The sequence below is a fragment of the Ixodes scapularis genome, unplaced genomic scaffold (assembly GCF_016920785.2).
Source record: "Ixodes scapularis isolate PalLabHiFi unplaced genomic scaffold, ASM1692078v2 PGA_scaffold3__209_contigs__length_174095766, whole genome shotgun sequence".
NCBI classification, from domain to species: Eukaryota; Metazoa; Arthropoda; class Arachnida; order Ixodida; family Ixodidae; genus Ixodes; species Ixodes scapularis.
The window spans coordinates 129,447,956-129,468,648 of record NW_024609868.1 but is presented as its reverse complement, the minus strand read 5'-3'; the positions used below and the strand labels follow the sequence as shown (position 1 = coordinate 129,468,648).

The window sequence follows — 20,693 nt, the reverse complement described above, 5'->3', positions numbered from 1 at the left end:
GCCGTAGCCAAGGAAGCCAAGACGCACCTGGAGTTGGTTGGCGCACTTTCCAACATTTTCAGAGTTGACGGCCGGTTAACGTTCGTGCATTACCAGCCGCTTTACTCCAGCGCCCTTCGTCATTTCACGAAGGACGAGTGAACTTCGTGAACTGGTGAGCACACCTTCTTTCCTTCTTTCTCCCGATCGTTCGCAAAGCGATGGCAACTTTACATTACATTTGGTTCTGCACCACGAGGCTACCCCTTCTGTCAGTGCTCACACCAAACGGCCAAATCAATCGACTCGATCGTCTGCGCCGCCGTCCGCCGTTGACCCTCAACGTTGACCCTGTCAAGCTTTATGGTCCTACCGTAAAATCCCGTAAGGACCCTTACCCAAAATGAAGAGATAAATGGTGAAAAACATGGGGTGGGCTATCTCTGGGGGTGCTACAGCAAAACTTTATGAAAAATTAATGATAAGCACCGGGGCACCCGTTACAAACCGCGTGACGCGGGAACTGATACCGCAGATCGCGCCACGGCAAATTCGCGTTTCAAGATGCGATAAACACGCGGGGATTCGCTACAAACTCCTGTGTCACGAGAAAGGATACCGTAAGTGGCCGACGCAGCAGATTCGCGTTTCACGGCGCGAAGGACTTGCGGAAACCCGCCGAGAACTCGCAACTCACGGGAACGGATACCGCAGATCGCGGACGTAGCAGATTCAAGTTTCATGGTGCATTACAGACGCGGGAACACGCTGCAATCTTGCCTGTCACGGAAACCGATATCGCGCGCGCAGATCGCGGACAAAAACACGGGAATACGCTACAAACTCGCATGTCACGGAAACATACAGCAGATCGCGGACGCAACAGAATCGCTTTTCACGATGCAACATACACGCGGTAAGAACTCGCGTGTTACGCGAGCCGATGACGCGCGCAGATCGCAGACAAAAACGCTTGGACACACCGGTACCGCCGATCGCGCCGTTGATGCGAGATTCCCGTCGGACATCGCTTGACGTCTAACGGGAATCGGGGTGGGCGATGTTTTGGAATTTTTATGTTACAGATATCTGGCCAGAAAAACGGGATGGGCGATCTCACGGGGGAGGGCGCCCCTACGAGATTTTACGTATTTCTTTTTACAGCGCAGCTGTTAAGGAGTAGTTTCGCCTGTATCGTGTCTGTGGGCAAATCTCGACACAAAACTTTGGACAGCAACTGCCATCTATTAAACAAGGCGATAAGTTGGGTGAGTTGGTTGAACATCTTTAAACGTGAAAACAGCGCAAAAATTTGACAAAGGACGAGTGCACGGACAAAGCGCTAACTATCAACTAAAGTTTAATTTTCAAGCGAACCAGAAAAATAAATACAGGGAGCATAGGAAAGAACCAATCAAGACACAAATTCGTAATTTTGAGACCCTTGTGGATTTCCTAAAAAAAAAAAAAGACAGTCCGGGAGGCTGTGAGTTTGTGTCCTTCGATGTTGAGGACATGTTTTATTCAATCCCTCATCATGAATTGATGCTAGCCGTGGGAGAGTGCATAGAGGCAAGTGGTTCGGTGGCCTTCATGAACTCGACGGGTGTTGCAGTGGATTCCTTTTTGGAATTATTGAGTTTTTACTTGAGCTCCACCTATGTCACATTTGAAAGTGAAATTTACTTGCAAAAGAGTGGGATCTGTATTGGATCGAGCGTGGCACCGGTCCTCAGTGATATATATCTGGCGAGATGTGACAGGTCTATAGCAAGGTCTTTGGGGTGTCGGGTTTCGAGAGTGTTTCAGTATGTGGACGACTACCTAGTGCTGTACAATGACAACCAGAGCCCTAGCCCTCAAGGCGTGTGTTTGGATTTCTTGGCCTGCTTTACGAAGTGCTCCCCCGGTTTATCCTTTAAGTTCGAGACACCCTCAGGAGGAGCACTACAGTTTTTGGACCTGAGGCTTGCTATGCAGCTGTCACATACATGTTGGTCCTATGAGCCACGTTCAAAGAAGGGGGTTTTTTCCATTCGGTTCAGCGCATTCTAAGCGTGTGAGGAGAGCAGTGACTATGGCGTGTATGAGGGCTTCTCTGCTGAAGTCATGCCCCCATAGGCGTGAGAACAGTCTATTGTTTCAGGTATCTAGGCTGAGATCGGCGGGATACCCTCTGACGTTGATAGTGGGTGTGGCAGAGTCCCTCGTAAAGGTGTTTAGGGGCCGACCCAGTCCTAAGATTAGACAAAAACGGACAAGACCGGTGGTGGTGCCTTATGTCCATGCCCTCTCTCATCAGGTCAAGCGAGTGGCGCACAAGTATAACGTGCGAGTGGTGTTTTCAGCACCCCAGAAGCTGTCACGACTGTGCTCTGCTGTTAACCGAGGGAGTACCAGTGATTTGCAATGTCAACCACTGCGCTCCTTTTGTACCATGCGCACTAGGGGTTGTGTATCAGATCCCCTTCACATGTGGTAGGTAGGGTGTACATTGGACAAACGGGGAAGTGCGTGAACGTGAGGGCGAGGGTGCATTCCCTTTCTCTCCGTCCCTCCCCCGCTGGCCACTTAGCGGTACATTGCAGTAGGTGCGGCAATAAAGGGCAATCTATAGCTTTGGGCTCATGAACCAACTAAACAAACGAAGCATGTAGGCAAACAAAACAGTTTGGTACAATCAGGCACTGTTCCAAATACCTTGCATATGTTTCCTGAACGGGACAGCTACATAACTTAAATAATCCGTTTTACACTTTCTTATTGCTCTCATGAAAATGTAGGGATAGGTGCTTTGTGATTGTCCATTAAGTAATTCTGGATTTTGCAGGGTTCCGTGCCTAGCAGCAAAGGAATGGGAGGTGGTGATCATGCCTCGGTGGAGATGACGTCTCTCAGGGTAGCAGAGTTCTCCGACATCCTGGACTGGAGGCCCATGCTGTTCCCTGAGCCCATCATTGCGCAGAAGGCATGCTCCCTGTGTGGCGTTGTGTACAAAAAGGCAGTGAGACTGGCCTGCAACCACAGACTTTGCACAAAGTGTTATACTCAGTGTGTTGACAAAGGAGGCATATGTCCTGTTGACCAAGAACCATTCTGCGAAGATGATGTCGAGCTATTGGAGGTCTCACGCGACTACATCCTGAAGCGTAAAGTGAGTTCCCACAACTTTTCTGCTACCGTTGGTACCCAGAATTCATGCTTACTTCCATTTGCCATCATTTAGTGCAACATGTTGAATGTAACAGGTTGTACCGAGTTACTAAAGAGTTTTACAACAATGTATGCAATTTTAGCTCACGTTAGCAATAAATTTAGCACTTACATTAGTGTATGATACGCAAGAGACTTTTAGAATAGTGTTTCTCCTTTCCTATGTAAAACTAAAGCATTTTGCATTTGCAATGCCACCAAGATACAGTAGCAATTTTTATTTCACACACAAAATGCTGTAGCCCGAGGAAAAACAAAATTTTTTGACCCAGAGTTACTTTTTATATTTGTTTAAATATAAGAATGCGACAGGAGCGGTCGACCGTTCGTGTCCGCACGTATCTCCTCGGCAAGATAGAGTACTGACATTCACACTCCCTACCTTCGCCGAGAAACATTTGCACGTCGCAAGCAGCAAGCTGCTGGCAATCGTTGCCCACCTTCCTGGGACTTCCAAACTGTTTGTAATCTCCCATAGGTGTGCGATGTTGTCTTGTATTGAAAATTGCAGTCGCTAGGATGCTGCCAGCATCGCGCTCACAGCAATCTTTAAGGCAGCTCAGTTATGATCTTGAGATCCGCCATTTTCTAACTGTGCTCGTCTTGGATTTAGCCAACTTCTCACATATCATGAATCCTCCTTGGAGTAATGCAAAGACTCTTTGCGTATACATGCAATTTCCAGCAAATGGCGTATGCAAGAATTACACCCGCAAAGCTCACAACGCGGTTTGCATTCGGCACCTATGGAGTGGCAGCAATGCTATTGTTTGCGTATGCAGAACTTTTGCTTACACCATTATAAAACTCCTTACTGAGGTCCCGCAATCTGACGGGAGCTTCTTCAAAGAAGGCTCCGTGATTTCGGTTGCATGTCAGAAGATACCTATGTAGTCAAAATTAATTCCTAGTCCTCTGCTGTGGCATGCCAGGTGTCCTTAGTTGGTTTGGTAGTAGCACATACTAAGACCCCCAAATTTGACATCAAATGGGTTACTGCCAGATGCTCTACCTTATTGGAAGGCAAGAACAGTTGCAAACAATGATGGTGACACCACTTGGTTTGTTATCGGTATCAAATACATTACCTCATACAGTACAGCTAGATCCAGGTGGCATTGCACTACGCTCGAGGAGGGTATGAGAAAAGGAAGGAGAGGAGGATTAGATGGAGGGTGTGAGGAGGAAACCTGTCCCGTGTCCCCGGTGCTCGGCAGAATGTTGCGGGGGGGGGGGGGACAACTTCGTTTATTCCCAGAATGGTTTCTGGGTGTGGGGACGGAGCACTTAACGTGTACATTCATGATTTTGATTTCATATCGTATCCCAATTCATCTGCTAATGTGTTTATAAAGTACCCACAACAAATTGCTGGGGGGCCTCCCACACTGGACGTCCACATCCGTGTCGTCCGAACTACCGAAGACGCCGCCAGGGCCCAGGGGCTCCCGGCCACCGCCTGAGGAAGGTGTGAGGAACCCGTTCCCATCCCCGAAATCTATTCTGGATAAAATAAAGTTGTTCCCCCCCCCCCCCACCGCAACATTCTGCCGAGCGCGGGGGACACGGGACAGGTTTCATCCTCACCCCCTCCTCCTCTCCCTCTATCTGATCCTCCTCTCCTTTCTTCTCTGCAATCCTCCCCTCTCTTTTTTCCTCTTCCGCCTTGGGCGTAGCGCGACACCACTTGGATCTGTACCTCCCATACATACCTGGAATAGACCCGAGATCTAATACGAAGCCTTGGCATTGACATATTGATTTTTTTTCTTTTCAAGGTGGTCTGTTGGAATGCACCTAAAGGCTGCAGCTTCGTTGGCCCTGCAGCCGGCATCTTGGATCACTACAAGGAATGCAACTTCAGCATTGTTTCTTGTTGCTTGTGCCAATCGTCAGTGTTGCAGCATGATATTTTGGAGCACTTCAAGAATGGTTGCAACATTCACCAAGCCACACGTGAGCTTGCCGTCACACCAGACCTCAAGGACATTGGCACAGCTTGTTTTGAAATGAAGAGAGACATGAAGAAGATCTCCAAGGACCTCATGTCATTGCAGACCAGTTTGAACCAGTGCAGTGAAACCATTAGAAAAGAGGGTGCGAGATGCAAGGACCAATGGGAGGCTGATGCTTCTAGGCTCACTGAGAAGCTTAATGATCTAAACAGAGCCTGCTCCACTCAAGTAGCCCAAACACTGCAAGGGGTTTTCCAGGCAGCAGCGGTTGACTACAAAGAGCACTTGAGCACAGAGCTGAGTTTGCAAACGGAGAAATTGACAGTGGTCTCGGATGCAGTTCTCCAGATTTCGCTAAGCCATCGTAGACCTAAGAAGGTCCATTGGTACCTTGAGCAGTGGGCAAACCTAAAGAAGCAAGTACCTAAGAAAGGACTTAAGTCCTGGGTTAGTCCCAATAGTAATGTGTATGATTACAACATCTCCCAACTTGTCAAGCTCAAACGAAAAAAGGTTCAGGTTCACCTTGGGTGCTACATGCAAATACACCCTGGGGATCATGATTCGCAGTTAGAGTGGCCTTTCCGCAAAACGTACACAATCGGTGTCATACACCCCAATGATGTATCGAAGGTGATTTCAATCAAGGTGATTTCTGCTGAGTTTGGTGATTCAACATACTTGCAGAGGCCAAAAGCCAATAGTAATGGAGGCCTTGGAACAGCATACCTGTCCACTGCAGAAAAGCTGGAGAAGGAAGGGTTTATTAAAAACGATACACTGCACTTGTTCTTACAGGTTGAGCCATAGTCTCCTGACACACCTTGAAAAAAATCCTGTTCAAGGTCATATAGGATGTTCGCTTTTTAACTCAAATATATTTTTCTTAAATGGGCGTCGAGATTTAGACTAGTTCGGTTTTCACCGTGTATTTATCAGACTCGGCGGACATTAATGGAGGGATAATCATCGCAACAATTTGACTAATTTAACTAAATTATCTTAATTAACTTTTTAATTAATGGTTTAAGGGTCATGTTGGAATTGCAGTATTGACAGCAATTACTATTAGAGACGAGACCAATTGAAATAATTTGCGAAAAGGTAGTGGTGTTGAAGATATTACCTGATCAATTTTCGTGTTTCTTTTGCCCGGTTTAAAAATTTAGTTTGCACAGAGCGTTGCAAGCCCTGCCCACAATGATGCTTGGAAGAGTGACGTCGTCGTCTCAATCATGTCGTCACTATCTGGGCAGCATGTCCTTGGTGGGTACACAGACTACGCAAGTGACTTAAACGACTACGTCGCTCTTCCAAGCGTCATTGTGGTCAGGGCTTGATGCGCCCTGTTGCACGCAACTTCCAAATCAAGCGAAAGAACGTGAAAATTGATAGATTAATTCTTTAAATTGGTCTGGCCTCTAATAGTAATTTCCATCAATACTGAAATTCCAACATGACCTCTATAACCAATAATTAAAAGGTTAAGGAAAGATATATAAGTTAGTTGGTCAACATAGCGTGGCAATTATGCTCTTATCTAATGACTGTCAAGCTTGATAAATACATGGGCAAAATGGAACTGGTCTAACTCTCAACCCTTTTAAGAAAAGCTGTTTGAATTTGAATCGTACACCCTGCTTACATGCTCTGGCTTGTTTAGCTTTGCAGGAAAAAAGCATCAATGTTTTTCAAAGGCTCAGGAAAGCTGTTGTTTCCTTCCCTTTCATATACTGTGATAGAAGGCTGCTAATAAAACTAGGATTTTAAACAAGCTTTGTCGTTCCATGCTTTTTTTTATGCTTTAGTAAAGTCTGATTGAAAGCCTTTCTCCGGTAGGGCAACCTAATGTTGGTATAATAAGTCAATCACTTATCCTATAGTCGGCCGTGTGACAATAATTTTCATGTAGAAGCATGTGAAGATAATAAGCAGTTTAAGAATGGCGAACGCTAAATCTGCGTAAGCAAAAAGTAGGGAGTTTTAGAATTGCGTACAAAATTTCAGCGCTCCCGTGAGTAAATACTGAATCGAAACTTGAAATATACAGGAAAAACCTAGAGATAAGTCAAATGGAATCAGATAAACCTGTAATTGATAATCGCATGGTCTTATTTCAAGCGGATGGCTGTATTTTTCGTTCTAAATGCCCGGATTTCGGCGAGCGCTTCAAAATCAGCCGTCGAAGAGCGCGATGCATCTCGGGAGATCCGGCGCGGTCTTGACGTCATCATGCCTCGGAGGGCCAAGCTTACCGTAGTTATGAGTCTTGCCACTTGGTGGCGTCCAGCGTGTTACAATCTCGCATAGTCGAAGTACCCGAGGGCTGTAGTAGCATATTGCGGAGCCGGCGGAGCGGCTTCAAGTGAATGGTCGCCGACCAACGCGACGAGAGCGGTGGGTAGATGACATTAATAAGAACGAAGATGCCGCCACGCCGCTACATCACCAGGCCATGATGGCCGAGAAGCGATTCTGCCTAGAGCCGTATTTGTACGACCCGTCTGTCTTGTCTTCATCGTCCGCAACAGGTAACGGAGCTTATTCACAAAACGATCTTGCAGCAAAACCTAAGAAAAGTACCGCATTTACGAAGCGAAATTATCGCAAGTTTTTCGCACGCTACGATGAGATCCTACGGCCACGCCTACGACAGCTACAAAGCTTTACGGACTTTTTGTGATCAAATTTACATCGCCAGCCACATCGCACGCTTACGTCGTCGTGACGACCAACATGCATTTCTATGTGCTCTCTGTGCGCGTCCCAACGAGAGAAAAGAAGAAAAAAAAAAGTAATTGAAACTGAACGCCGCGGCGGAGACAAACGCAAGAACCACGGATACCTGAAAAAAGCTACAACGACAAGAACCTACCGACCAAGCGACCACCGAAGACGCTAGGCTTAGCAAAACACTTCGACGATCCGGGGCAAGACCATCTGCACACGACCGGCTGGCTTGATGAATGGAATACGCCCACGCGACCTTTGTGGACCTTCCTCGTATGAATAGTTTGATCCCTGACCTCTAATTTGAGGTAAGAAGGTCAGTCTCTCCCCCCGTCGTCCCTTCAGATGCAGCGGTGACCATGTTTCGTCGAAAAAGGAGACACCCCTATAAATTCTATCTCCTTTTTTGTGTGTGTGTTATGGAGCTCAAATAAACGCCATATGAATTGCCTTCACGACATGGGTACGTACACTTTTGTTTAGATGTCCATTTTATTTCGACATGATACGCCAACACATGTCGAGTTAGAGCAGTGTTTGGGAGCGACTCGATGCCGGTCCAATCTTTCTCTGCCGAGCGTCTCGTCAGCATCGAGTTGCGATTGTCTAGAGGCCCAGCGGTTCATAAAATCGGTTGTAAAAGACCGTTCCCGAAGTGGCTACCAAGAACGCTGACACTCTTTTACTCCAAACGTGTCTTCCTGGACGTTGGCTCTCTCCCGCATCCCCGAAAAGCGCCGCAAAGATTTGTTTACATGCGCGCCGCTTTACAGAGCGGTACGGGCCGTCTCCTTTTAGCGATCGAGTTCGTTATCAGTTGCGGTCGACGAAGGCAGCTATCTCGTAATCAGGAAAGGTGGGCATGCGGGCCCGTTTTAAACAGACATTTCGTAGCGTGAATATTACATCGCACGTACACAATCTCCAAACCAGCCCAAAGAAGCGTTTCCGGAAAGACTGCCCGATACTAAAACGAACGGTGGCCAACTCTGCTGTTGCTTTCTCCACCAAAGCGCCTCGGTACTACGTTGAGGCCTAAGTAATGCCTATGAGTGATTGTTCTTCCCGTTGTGGCGCTGCTCTTACGGGCATGTTGTCGTCACGACATTCCATCGAAGCTTCACAGACATCCACGAGGTGGTTTTTAATTATTGTTTTATTCAGTTTAAAATTCGTTTTCTCGCGTTATCCTACGGAATATTGGTATTGGTGAAGTCCTACTTTAACCCTCTTTATGTTCAAGCAAAGAGATGGGCTCTAGAATTTGCAAAGACGGAGCTTCTGCTTCTACTGCACAAAAGGCAACAGTGAGACACACAAAACTATTAGGGCACAGACTCTAAAAGTTGAATATCAACTATCAGAAGGTAAATGACTAGGTTGCACGAAAATCAACGGACATATACAAAAGATTCCAAGAATAAGGGCTGAATCTTGTATCACAAAGTGAATGACTATCTTGCACTAAAGTCAACGGCGACGTACTATTGGTACTATCGCGGACAATATGAGCTGAAACAGCGCTCTGGCCGGCGCACGGTACTACCTGCGCCGCCTGTCGCCTTGCTCCACACACATGGCGCACCCCGAGTCCGGGATCATTTTCTCACTTGCGCTCGCTACGCCACTGCGCTCTTCCGGCTGTCTGCAAGCGAGACGGCGGGTGCTACAGCGGGCATGTGTGGTAGGGCGGCGGGAAGAACAAAAGATTACACTTGTCCCCCCTTTTGGTATCGATTAACTTTGCTCTATCACGCAAAATCCAGTAGAAAAAACGCTGACTGGTGAAGAAAAAAAGTGAAAGGCGTTTACAACTCCTTGTAACGCCGAATTGGAGCGCAGCTCTTGAGGAGGAGGAGGGAAGGGTACTGAGGGGAGGGTAGACCCCCCCTCCTTCTCCTTCTCCTCCTCCTCCCCTCATTCTTTAACATGCCCCGGGGGTCACCTGACCTCGGGGGGAGAGGGTAACGTGACCTCGGGGGGGAGGGTGTCGCATGACTTCGGGGGGGGGAGGGGGGCCACGTGATCTCGGGGGTCACGTTACCTGGGGGTCACGTGACCTTGGAAGAGGTCACATGACCTTGGGAGGGGTCACGTGACCTTGGGGTGAGCTTGGTTGCGCCAACGGCAACGCCGCTCAAGCCGGAAACGGGCGCCTAAGAGCTGCGCTCTAAAATATTGAAGTGTCTTAAATTTCAATTGCGATTCTGATGAAGTTTTTTTGTCTTTCTTATGTATATGCGCTTCTTTTTTTTTTTTTTTTCTTCTCGTGCTGCTGCGCCTGTCACCGTATGGGGCTTCGGGCTCGTCAAGCCTCCATTGGAGGCTTTTTCCCTTCTGCCCCTTTAATTCATTTAGAAAATAAAGTTATTATTATTATTATTATTATCATTATTATTAACGTTTTTGAAAGTCATATCAAAAGACGTTGCAGGTTGTTTTTGTTTGATTATAGGTGCATGTACAAAGTAGGACATCGTAAAATATAGCCCAAAATCTGTATGCCGTATTTAGTCCGGCTCCAAGGTATTTTGTTTTTTTCTGTTTCATTGATCACAGATGTTTTTAAAAAAAAGGTAAGCATACATGTTCCTGAGAAGGTTTTGTAACCTTGATTAGTATGAAAATGTTCAAAGATATTATTTCTTTATTACTGGGCCCACGTGTCTGTTTCAAGCAAAACAAGTTGCTGACAAGACACCAGTTTTTTGTTTACGAATTCCTACGTTAATAAGGTGGGACAAACAGTCATATATTTGTCAAGAGAAGGAGATTGAAACTTAATCGAAAGAATATTTGCAGAGGACATTGTCAGACACATAAGATTAATAGTCGGCGTGGAAGTTCAACTGCCCTATACAAGAAGATCGGGATGAAGGAGGCACCCCTCAAAAAGTATGCGTGGTTAACGGCGTCAAACAGTGTGTCGCAACCGTAGCATCAAGCTTTGTTCCAATCGTCAGAACTCCAGTTCAGAGGGTCCTGAGGCGCAGTAAAACTTGCAAAATAATTTAATCAGAGTAGCGATGTGGGCGAGTTGGTTCATGCTTAGAAATAATGGAAACAGCGCGCAAACGACAAGGACGGGAGGAAAAGGAGTACACAGGACGAGCGCTGAAGCGCTCGTCCTGTGTACTCCTTTTCCTCCCGTCCTTGTCGTTTGCGCGCTGTTTCCATTATTTCTAAAAATAATTTAATAGCGCGTCATTCTCCCCTGATCGACCCGCGACCACGGCTCTCATCCGGTCTGGTAAGAAATCATAGAGCGCGGCCACGAAGTCTGGCTCAGCCCCGAAGCCACTCCCATTCACCTCCCATTGCTTTCCACAATTTGAAGGCAGTGGCGCGGTGGAGGGGCGCCGTGACATGGCTACCTTGATGCGCCTCCAGATGTTTTCGATGATATTCAGATCGGCGCCTTTTAGGAGCTTCGTCAGGCAGCGCTCCTCGAGGAGATGCGAGCGTGACAGCGCATTTTCCACTTCGGCGCTTTCTTGAAGTGCACTGAAATGCATAATAGCTGAAAACGTGAGCACTGGGCTAGCAGACGGCCGAAGAGCGCAGAGACGTATTGTCGCATGGTCTTTTAGGGGTGAAGCTCCTTAGGGTCTAGCTTTGTCCGTCCGTCCGGCGTCCGTGCTCACATAAAAAGAAAACATTTTTGCACAGTTGACAGGATTCGAATCTGTGCGGGGAGACCCCAATGGATTCCTAGTCCATCGCCTTAACCACTTGGCCACGACTGCGGGACAAATAGGGGGCTCCGAGATGTGGTAGTAACTCAAGAGCTGGGGTTTCTGTCATGAACGAAACGTTGCATGTAGCCGCTCAACGTCTATTCGCAACTCCAGCGCGCCGCTCGCCCTCCCGCGGACGAACGGAGAACCAGAGGAGCGGGGACGGCAGCGGCGGCGTCGGCGCGGAAATGGTAGCAGGGACTGTCGGACCTGATGCGTGAAGCCGTTTTAAAGAAAAAAATGAGCGCGTTAAAAAAAGGAATTCTTGTGCTCCGCCTTGCAAAAGCCTTGCACGAAGGACCGGGATGTCTAATTTCGTTAGGGACCTTTCGTGTATCGCATACGCTGCGGATTTCTGGTCTTGTGCATGGCCGCCAGCTCAATCGGTGCTCAACGTGACGGAAAACGTTCCCGCTAATATTGAAGAACTCTATAGTACAGTCTATGGAAAGTCTATTCTTTGCCATAAGTAGGAGAAAACTCGTCGCGCAACGGGTATGTCGAGCAGTACAAATCGGGAATGGATTCGCGTTTTAAGGCTGTTACAAGGAATATGACCATTTATTCCAAGCACTTTAAAAAGACAGAATACCCGTACTTGCTTTCAGGTAATTACAAAGCAAATAAAGAAATGCTCGAAGCATTTCAAGCCCGTCTGTGTTAGCCAACCGTTCGTGAGGAGAGCTTAGAACGCGCAGTTTTGGCCAGAGGGACCGCAATGTTGCAAATAACACGGTACAAAAAATGTACGGTACATTAAAATATTTATTTTTGATAGAGCAATCAATAAAACCCCTAAACACGCCGATTATGTTAATAGGCAGTTTTTGCATAGCGTACGACACCCCTAAACTTCAGTTGGACGTACAGCGCACTGACGTTTCAACCGGCGCTACCAACTTTCACGAGCGGCTTGAGCCGAGTTGTGCAACTTATTAAAATAGCTTAAATAAATGTAAACGACCTAAAAAAAAAAAAAAAGTAATCAGGGTTTTCTTGGCCCTACTGCAAAACATCGGTGTTTTTTTTTTTGGTTTTTTTGCTGTATTCTTTGATGCGTAGTTGAGCTGTTTAATATCTTATATTGCACCGTCATCAAGCAAGCCTTTCGTAAAAGTTGGGGCCGTCAGTCTGACGTCAGTGGGCTGCACGGCGAACTGAAGTTTTCGAGTGTCGTGTATGTGACAAAGGGGTGTAAGGAGTTCAAGATTTTTTTTAGAATGATGAGTACGGCAACGCTCCTGGCGTGCACAGAAAATTGTGCTTCAAAGGTTCAGCGCAAGCTTGCGGTTGTAATGCTACACCCCACGGTCAGGGGCGGATCCAGACCTCCATTTTGGGGGGGGCGGTTCCTCGGCGTAAAACGGGGGGGGGGGGGGGGGGGGGGAGTGTTTATATTTTTTCTGGAGCCATCGTTTTTACTAAACTCTGATAACATAATATAGATCTTGAGAGCTTTTGTATCGGTTTACCTTTAGGGGATGAACTCTTTGAACTTTCTGTGGCTATGCACACCAAGGCACACGCTCCCGTACTTTTGACTGCATAGCCTCAGAAAGCTGGGCATCTGGCCAACGCAATGTCTCTGCTCGTGCGGAAAATCACGTGCAATTGCAAGCCCACCAAAGCTATATTCACGTGCACGCCACACGTGCCTGCTCGTATGGGGCACCAGTCAGGACGCTACACTGTAGCGTCCTGACTGTAAATTTGACCGTAAAATTTACGGTCAAATACCAGGCAGCTGATGCTGCCAAACTTGTACAGTAAAAATAACGGTGCACTGTAAATCTGGTTTACGATGAATTTAAACGGGGACCGTAGAAATCTACAATCGGCCTTCAGATTTGCGGTAAAAAAAAAAAAAAAAATTTACAGCGCACCGTTATTTTTACGGTGCAATTTAAACGGCGAGAAAAGTGGTAGTATTCAGGTTCATAACATCATTGTATAGTGATGTTACGAACTCAATGATGTTATGAACCTCGACTGAACCAAGCACGTTTTGAAGGCTTTCAGCAAGTTGGCCGAACATGTATTGTTTGTACAAGAAATGCCGACGTTGAAATTCATAAATGGTTTTTTGAACTGTTGATACCGGCATAAGAAGCGTTCCGTTAAACTTCAGGTACAAAAAAAAAACAAAAAAAAAACAAGATCGCATTTTACGGCCTTCCTTTTTTCTCCTGCAGACAGAGACATTAACACGTCGTAGTTATCATTAGGGGATTTCATCACGTTAACAGCACCGTCTTCATTAGAATCCGCACTAGTCGACCGAGTCGAAGAGTCCTCAACCTGAAGCGGGCCTGCAGGCGATGCGCCGTCGCCCAAGAAACCCGTCACTCGTAAATGCGCCCAGTTCAAATGTGCCGTGATCGAACTATGATTTCACACCTTCTGACAGTTGGAGCACGAACACGAAAACAAAATACTGTCGGTGATGTGGCCTTTTAGATGTTTTAGCAAAGCCTCCCTTGTGTGGCACTCCTCTAGGCATGGTGGCAAAGTGCACTGAAAGCTTTCCAAACTCCTCGAAACAAACCAAACTTCCCTTAGGCGTACCAATGCCTATGTCTTCTCAAAATATGACACCTGAGAGCATCATACGTAACAAACTGGCGACAGCATCCTTCGTCCACACACGGAAGAATTCGAGAGCTGAAAATGTGCTCATCGAATGGCACAACCATCAAGCGTGCTTGAACAGAAACTACAAATTCTGCAAGTAAACATCTTTTAGAGTGTTGTATTTATGCCACCATTACACTATCCTTGCCAATCAAGCAGCAGATTGATAGTGAAATACCTGCCTCGAGTATCCAGTTGCCTTCCGCTCCAAATTTTCAGGTGCACAAAAATCCGGGAATGCCACAAACGAACGAGGACAAAATGGCGCGGAGACGGGTCGGAAGGCGGGAAAATTAACTGAACGTCAGCTTTTTCCACTTCTTTCCGCGTTGTCCCAACCAACGTTCCTTTCTTTTGTTTATGCTTCTAGCTCGTCGCATTGTTGCTCTACTGTTTGCTCTTAGTTCTCTTTTTTTCTTTTTTCAGTTAAGGCAGTTACGTTCTGCGTTGGCGCGACTGGCGCGGACAAAGAAAGGAGGTGAAGGGGCGAGAGGAGACTCTCTGGGTTCCCGCAACTTCCGAAAGGTCAAGCGTGGTGACCAATTAGCGAAGCGCGTCTTTTCTTTCTGTTTTCTTGCTCCATGAAGTTTTGCGTTTCCCTCTCGGTTTTTTTGCTCGTTTACGGTGCATTTCAGATAATTCCTCTTCACGGCGTACTTGTAGTTTTTATTAGCGTATAGCGCCGTAAATTTGACGGTTACTTTTTACAGTGTATGCTTTCGAAACTAAGCGCTTGTGGGCCCGAGCATGCTGGGCGCCGATAAAAGCTGCGCATAATGCCTGGTTACTACTACTGATATGTCAAAAAACACCTCGACAGCACGAACACTCGTGTGGGGGAAGCTCCAAAACTAATAGATTGCGTTTGTCCAACGTGAAGTAGGGTAAGATGGGCCAAATGAGACGCGGGGAAAAATGCGACAGTTAGAGTGAAGGCACCCAACGAAAGTTTTTGTTTAGTGCCTGCTATCACCTAGACACAAGTTTCAAGCTTCACTGAGACGTGCCTTAGCCTGTTCACTTTGCGTGAGCCATAAATGACTGCCTTTGGCAAGTCCTTTCCGGAGAAAAAGAAATGCCGATTTGAGATTGCCGAGTTTACCGCCCGTCAAAGAGGTGCACAATTCCGCGCGAGATTTCGCTTCGAGAAGTACGCCCCGGTTGGCACAGACTTTCTACCAAGGTATAATTTAATTTCATTCCTAAGTTTTATTAGCTTCATGCAGACCAAATTTGAGAGTTCAGCGTGCTTTTTTGTTTTTTTTTACGGAAATAATTATTCACGTAACGGGATACGCGCGAGACAAAACGCGACAATGTGGCATTGTATGACGCGTGTGTCAATAATGTACCAGTTTCCTGGTTGTTCCTGAGTCATATTTTCCTCTCGGTGTCTAGGAGGATCAAAACGTACAAAAGAAAGACAACAGGGGCTTCATGGCGCATAAGTAACACTACGAATGCTCTTGAAAGTGAAGCAACAGCGTCATTCCCTTCGCGTTACCGCCACACTTTTTGGCGTACCAAGGGATGTGCTTCAAAAGCGAGCAAAAAAACAAAAAATGAAAAAAGCAATGGCTCCACAAAAAAAAAAAAAATGGCGAGGCGTTTGGGGGGGGGGCGATCGCCCCCACCGCCCCCCCCTTGGATCCGCCACTGCCCACGGTAGCCTGCGGTAAAAAAAAAAACCTTCTATCAATAACCAGAGAGCAGTTTGATTACGTGCTGCAATACATTAAAACCGAGACGGTGAGCAGCGAGTTTTGAGGTTGTGGCACGAAGACATCAATACTGTGAACGCTGCTCTTCCGAAGCTTGACGGTCACCGTTCGCGGCTCTCTTTTAGAGCACTAATGGCCAGGCAAAGGGCAAACACGATATCTTCACCCTAAAAAATATTCTGCCACAAACAGTAACGTGGCCGGTGCCTAAAACGCGCTCGCTCACCTCAAAGCTTCGCAATTTGAGGTTTCTGCAACTTCTAAATAACAGCATGCTCGTTTTCCTAACGTGCATCAGAATCTCTGTCACCTGTAATATGATCCCTCCCTAACTGCTTCACATTTGTAGAAAAATAAATCATTTGTAGCGCGCTGAACAGCGTCAGCGAGTATGCATGCGCACGGGATATCCTGGAGAATCTATCCCCGTTTCTTCCGCCATCTTGGAACTACCGCCCCGCCACCTATAGGGCGTTGGAGTTGCGAATAGAGGAGAGGGCGCTGCGGTCGAATGCTCAAATGCGTATATAACCACGTTCTTTAAAGGGGCCCTGCAATCATATTTAAGCGTCTACCTTTTTTGTAGTTTCCACGTCTCTTGGGGTTCGGGCAAGCCAGCAGGGACGGAGAGAGTAACTAAATATCAATGCGTCATATTTTAACCGGACGACGCGGAAACCTCCTCCACCGACGAGGGCGACCCGCGGTACCGAAAGCGCGCAAAATGTGACGTCTTTGGTCCTGGGCTTACTACTGGTCAGAGCCGCTAAAAGCTTCTTTTTAGTCGAAATACACAGTATATGTGGTGCGAACCGTTTCAATTATTTATAAAAGTAGCTTTTGTTCAGTATTTTAGATCAAAAAAAGAAACGAGTGCAGTTTATAAAGTACGAAAACAAGAAATGACCCGTCGACATACCCGCCACCAAGCGGTGCAAAAGGCGGCGCATACTAGAAAGGAGTAGTGGGATCAGGCGCCGACACGGAAAGGTCCCGGATGTAGGCGGCGGCGCTGCGGTCGTATGGGCAGGAGTATCCGACCGGCTCCGAGCGTTCCGAAGGCCTTCGGCGAGAAGCTTTGTCTTGCGGTTTGGCCGTTTCGCGGTATGGCAGCGCAAAGTAGCTCCCATTCTGAACTGATCTTTACCCCGTGTTTGCTGTCGTTTGTGGCCAACGAAGTGTCACGCCGAATTAGTGTTTAATCGCTCAGCAAATGCCACGAGAGCCGCTCTGGCTGCCCGCTGCATACAGCCTATCCAGAACACGCTTTGATGGCGCCCTCTCGCGCCGTCGACACGGACTGCGGCAGCCGTGAGCGCTCGATGAGCTCACTATTTCTCCTCTATTAGTTCACGGCTGCTCTCAAGCAACCAAGGACGTCATGAGGGAGGTTATTTTTTGCTTGTTTTTGTAATTTTAATTTGCCTATAACTTTTAAAATAAAGGGAATTTCGAGAAAAGGAAAGTTTCACTAGGTTACTACGTTCAGTGCGCTCAGGTTCGGTGCAAATTAAAAATTAGTAAAAAAGTCATTGCAGGGCATCTTTAAGCGGTGGAGATGCGTTCCCATGGCTTCTAGAGGATCCAAGCTGATCCGCTAGAAGAACCACTGGCTTTGCATTTCACCGACCATAAAGCAGTAATAATGAAGTCGAAACGCAACCCGGAACTTAGCACTACCTGTGAGTAATAAAAGAAAAAAAATCGGCACCATCAGCACTACCTATGAAGAATAAAATCAGTATAATCAGAACCACCAGAACTTCGCCCCAATCAACATCATTCGCCACGTGGAGATGCGGTCATTGTTTTATATTTCACCGGCTTTCATTTTAGGTTAATGAAAACAGCGCGCAAAGCGTATGATATAACAAATACCTTATTTGGGTGGTTCTTAACCCTTTGACTGTCGAGCTCTTTCCCTGAGAGATGTTTACCCAGTGGTCCGGTTTTATTTGCGGAGGAATATTACAAGGAAAGGTCAATGCGCAGGTTCTTCTCTTAATTATCTAGCAAGAGCACATGCAGTGCTTGCAAGCAGTTTAGGTCTAGAAGCATCAAATGAAAATATTGAAGGGGAAAAAGGGTGACCTTTCTTGCATTCGGTTTAATTTTGGCGCATCCGCTTCAGCGACATTCCAGCAGCTCCAAATTTTTTCCGAAGGTACTTTACAGAACTTCTCTGTTGGATGATGAGCTCTCATCATCTAAATTTAATTTCGAAAAGCGTCGGAAGTCTGAGTCGGAAGAGCCGGTGCTCTCACTGGCTCTACCGTCAGAGGGGCCAGTACGCGAAGTGAGCATCACGTGCATAGAGCGTCTATTTCGAAAACAATAAATAGCCCAACAATGTGAAACAATGTGCGAATATAGCATTTATAGTTCATCAAAGACATCAATCCCATTCTGGCTATATGGCCAATACTCTAAAATTAATCCTTTTTTGAGACAACCGGTCTGAAAGTGGGAATGGTTCGGCTGTTTAACCCATTCATTCCTCTTGAAATTTGGGTAAACTTGAACCAACAAATAGCAACACATCCCGCACCGTGCTCAGTTATGCACTTAGGTGGGCACTTTCAAATGCGTAATCATTGCCGCATATGTATGGCGATGACTGTTAAAGGGTTAATGCGGTCTACAACTTCACAATTCACACCTGGGCTCTTAAACAAATATTAGTCTTAATTAATCAAATAACTATGTTGGTGCACTAAAAAGTTTCTGCACTTTCATAAGACGCTTGCTAACAACATAAAGTTAGTTTCACTCCTGTAGAGCCCTTCATTTCTATTGTAAAGTTTGGTGCAAGTTATTTGGGGCAACCTGTGTAAGTGCAACTTATATACCAACTTTTTTGTAAAGCAACCATTTCGAGGGGGACGCAACTTATAGACCATAAAATATATGGTACTTTTCTTCAAACAAATGTTGAATCGTTTCTCAGTGAGTATTGCTCGGTCTAAGACCCCAAATTTCTTAATATTGAGTAACGTTGAGCCGACAGACATCTCCGTACACATTTGTCCTAGAGCGAAGCCAAGTGGGGAACCCTCACCTGTGCCGTAATCGATGCGGGCCATGTTCCCGAAGCTTTCCTGGAGGTAAGGAAAGAGCTCCACCACGGCGGGGCGACAGTCTTCGGGAAGCGCCTCCCTCAGCGGCTCCTCGGCCTCCTGCGTGACACCGGGCTTGTTACCCCGCTGTTTCTCATAAGCTCCTTCAAAAAAACATAAAACGTCTCTTCATCGTACATACTCTTCACGCCACCGAGATACAGGTACTTGAGATGACGCTGTCAACGTAATTGATGGGCCATTTACCGCCGAGAAAGTGCTTGGCGGCTGGGACTCACACTGATACTCCGCAAAGGCAACAAATGCATTGATTACGTTTGTGGGAAACACAGGACTAATTCGCGTGGTCATTTCCCGGCAAAATATTTTGCCATATCTCCGCCAAGGGCGTTCGCGTGGTCAAAGGCTGGCGAGTGCGCGCCGTTCGGGTGGCAGTTCTCAGGCGTGTGCTGGCAATTTACCGGCACAATTTTTGCCCGAGCTCCAAGAGGTCGGGCAGCTTGTCTGCCAGACTGTATCCGGTATCGTCATATCCGAATCGGGAAAGGGAACCAAACGAAACAATGGTCGCCGAGAGCGTGTTCTAGTAGAAAACGAAGCCACTGAGACAGACACCCCTCTGTGGTCCGAGAAAGACAGCAAAAACAACGGAGATAAAGATAAAATATTTTAAAGGAAGCTTCCGCAAGATCAGTTTCCTATGGGACACAGCGTGTTATTACACCGCTGTAAAAAATGTATTGATAGTGCTGCAGCTCGACACTTGAACGCGCATTACTATTTTAGAGGGCTGGGTCAAATCAAAATGCTGAGGATTCCAGCAAAAAGGTAATAACAAGAAAATGGAATATAAAATGGCGACGCTGGTGAGCCTTCTAGGATCCTTGTAAGATGGCAACAGTTCCTCGAGAATCTAAACAAAATATATTACAATTTGTTTACCCACATCTCAGAGTCCGAATATATGTTGCTGATGCCTAGAGCGTGCCTATTGTATCATAAAATAATCGTGGAAGAAGTTAACGAAGTTCACGAGCTACCCAGGCAGACGAAAACGCCAGTTGCAGGCGCTTTGTGTTCGGGTGGAGAGGGTCACGTGGTGCGCCGCTGGCGCGGTTTTCGTTGCCTGTGCCGCCGGCGTGAGCTCGCCGGCGATTGACCACCCGAATTCGCCATAAGGTGTGAGATTCAGTCACTCCGACCACATCGTCATCTTCCACATACCCTTCCCCATTTACTCTTGCCAACATTTTCTTACCCTTGCCCCCAGCATAAAGCAGCCTGCTAGAGCAACTCTCTCACGAGCTACGAAGGAAGCCCTTCAAACTGGCAGAATCGCCCACCCATCCCGGAGAGTATTGACAACAATAGAACAAACATATCAATGCAGAGGGGCTGCTTCCTGTGTGACAAGTTGAACACTTTGAAAAAGTGCAACGAAAAACCGTCACACGGCTGTTAATATAATCCTAAGGGACGACTTTCCGTGGCAATTAATTAAGTATAAGCTGTGGGCTCGGGTACGCTCGTGCTGTCCGAGTGCTGATCGAAGCTGTGCACGTGCACACTTCGCTTCTTTTAAAGGGGCCCTCCGGAGATTTCTGCGATCGTCTGTTTGTGTTGTTACATTGCGTAGTAGGTGCAAGTTAA

The 20,693-nt window shown here is 46.8% G+C and overlaps 2 protein-coding genes and 1 non-coding gene across 4 annotated transcripts in view; 1 reads left to right on the top strand and 2 right to left on the bottom strand.

Moving 5' to 3' along the window:
* LOC8053723 (serine/threonine-protein phosphatase 2A activator) overlaps positions 1 to 19,164 on the bottom strand; it is a 58,365-nt gene extending 39,201 nt beyond the window's left edge. The window contains exon 1 of one of the 2 annotated variants that reach the window (XM_040212413.2): positions 19,025 to 19,164. In XM_040212413.2, the coding sequence (XP_040068347.1) occupies positions 19,025 to 19,049 (25 nt within the window). In that variant the 5' untranslated portion in view covers positions 19,050 to 19,164. Of the gene's footprint in view, positions 1 to 27; positions 145 to 19,024 lie in introns of those variants that run through there. The other variant, XM_042292629.1, reaches the window with a different exon arrangement.
* LOC115308520 lies at positions 36 to 6,921 on the top strand. The gene is made up of 3 exons (XM_040216078.3): positions 36 to 154; positions 2,810 to 3,133; positions 4,971 to 6,921. The coding sequence occupies exons 2-3, from the start codon at positions 2,834 to 2,836 to the stop codon at positions 5,955 to 5,957; spliced, it is 1,287 nt and encodes a 428-aa protein (XP_040072012.2). The 5' UTR covers positions 36 to 154; positions 2,810 to 2,833; the 3' UTR covers positions 5,958 to 6,921.
* On the bottom strand, positions 11,542 to 11,623 carry Trnap-agg. Its single transcript has one exon. It is a non-coding gene; the product is annotated as a tRNA-Pro (tRNA).
* Positions 19,165 to 20,693: the final 1,529 nt, after the last annotated feature.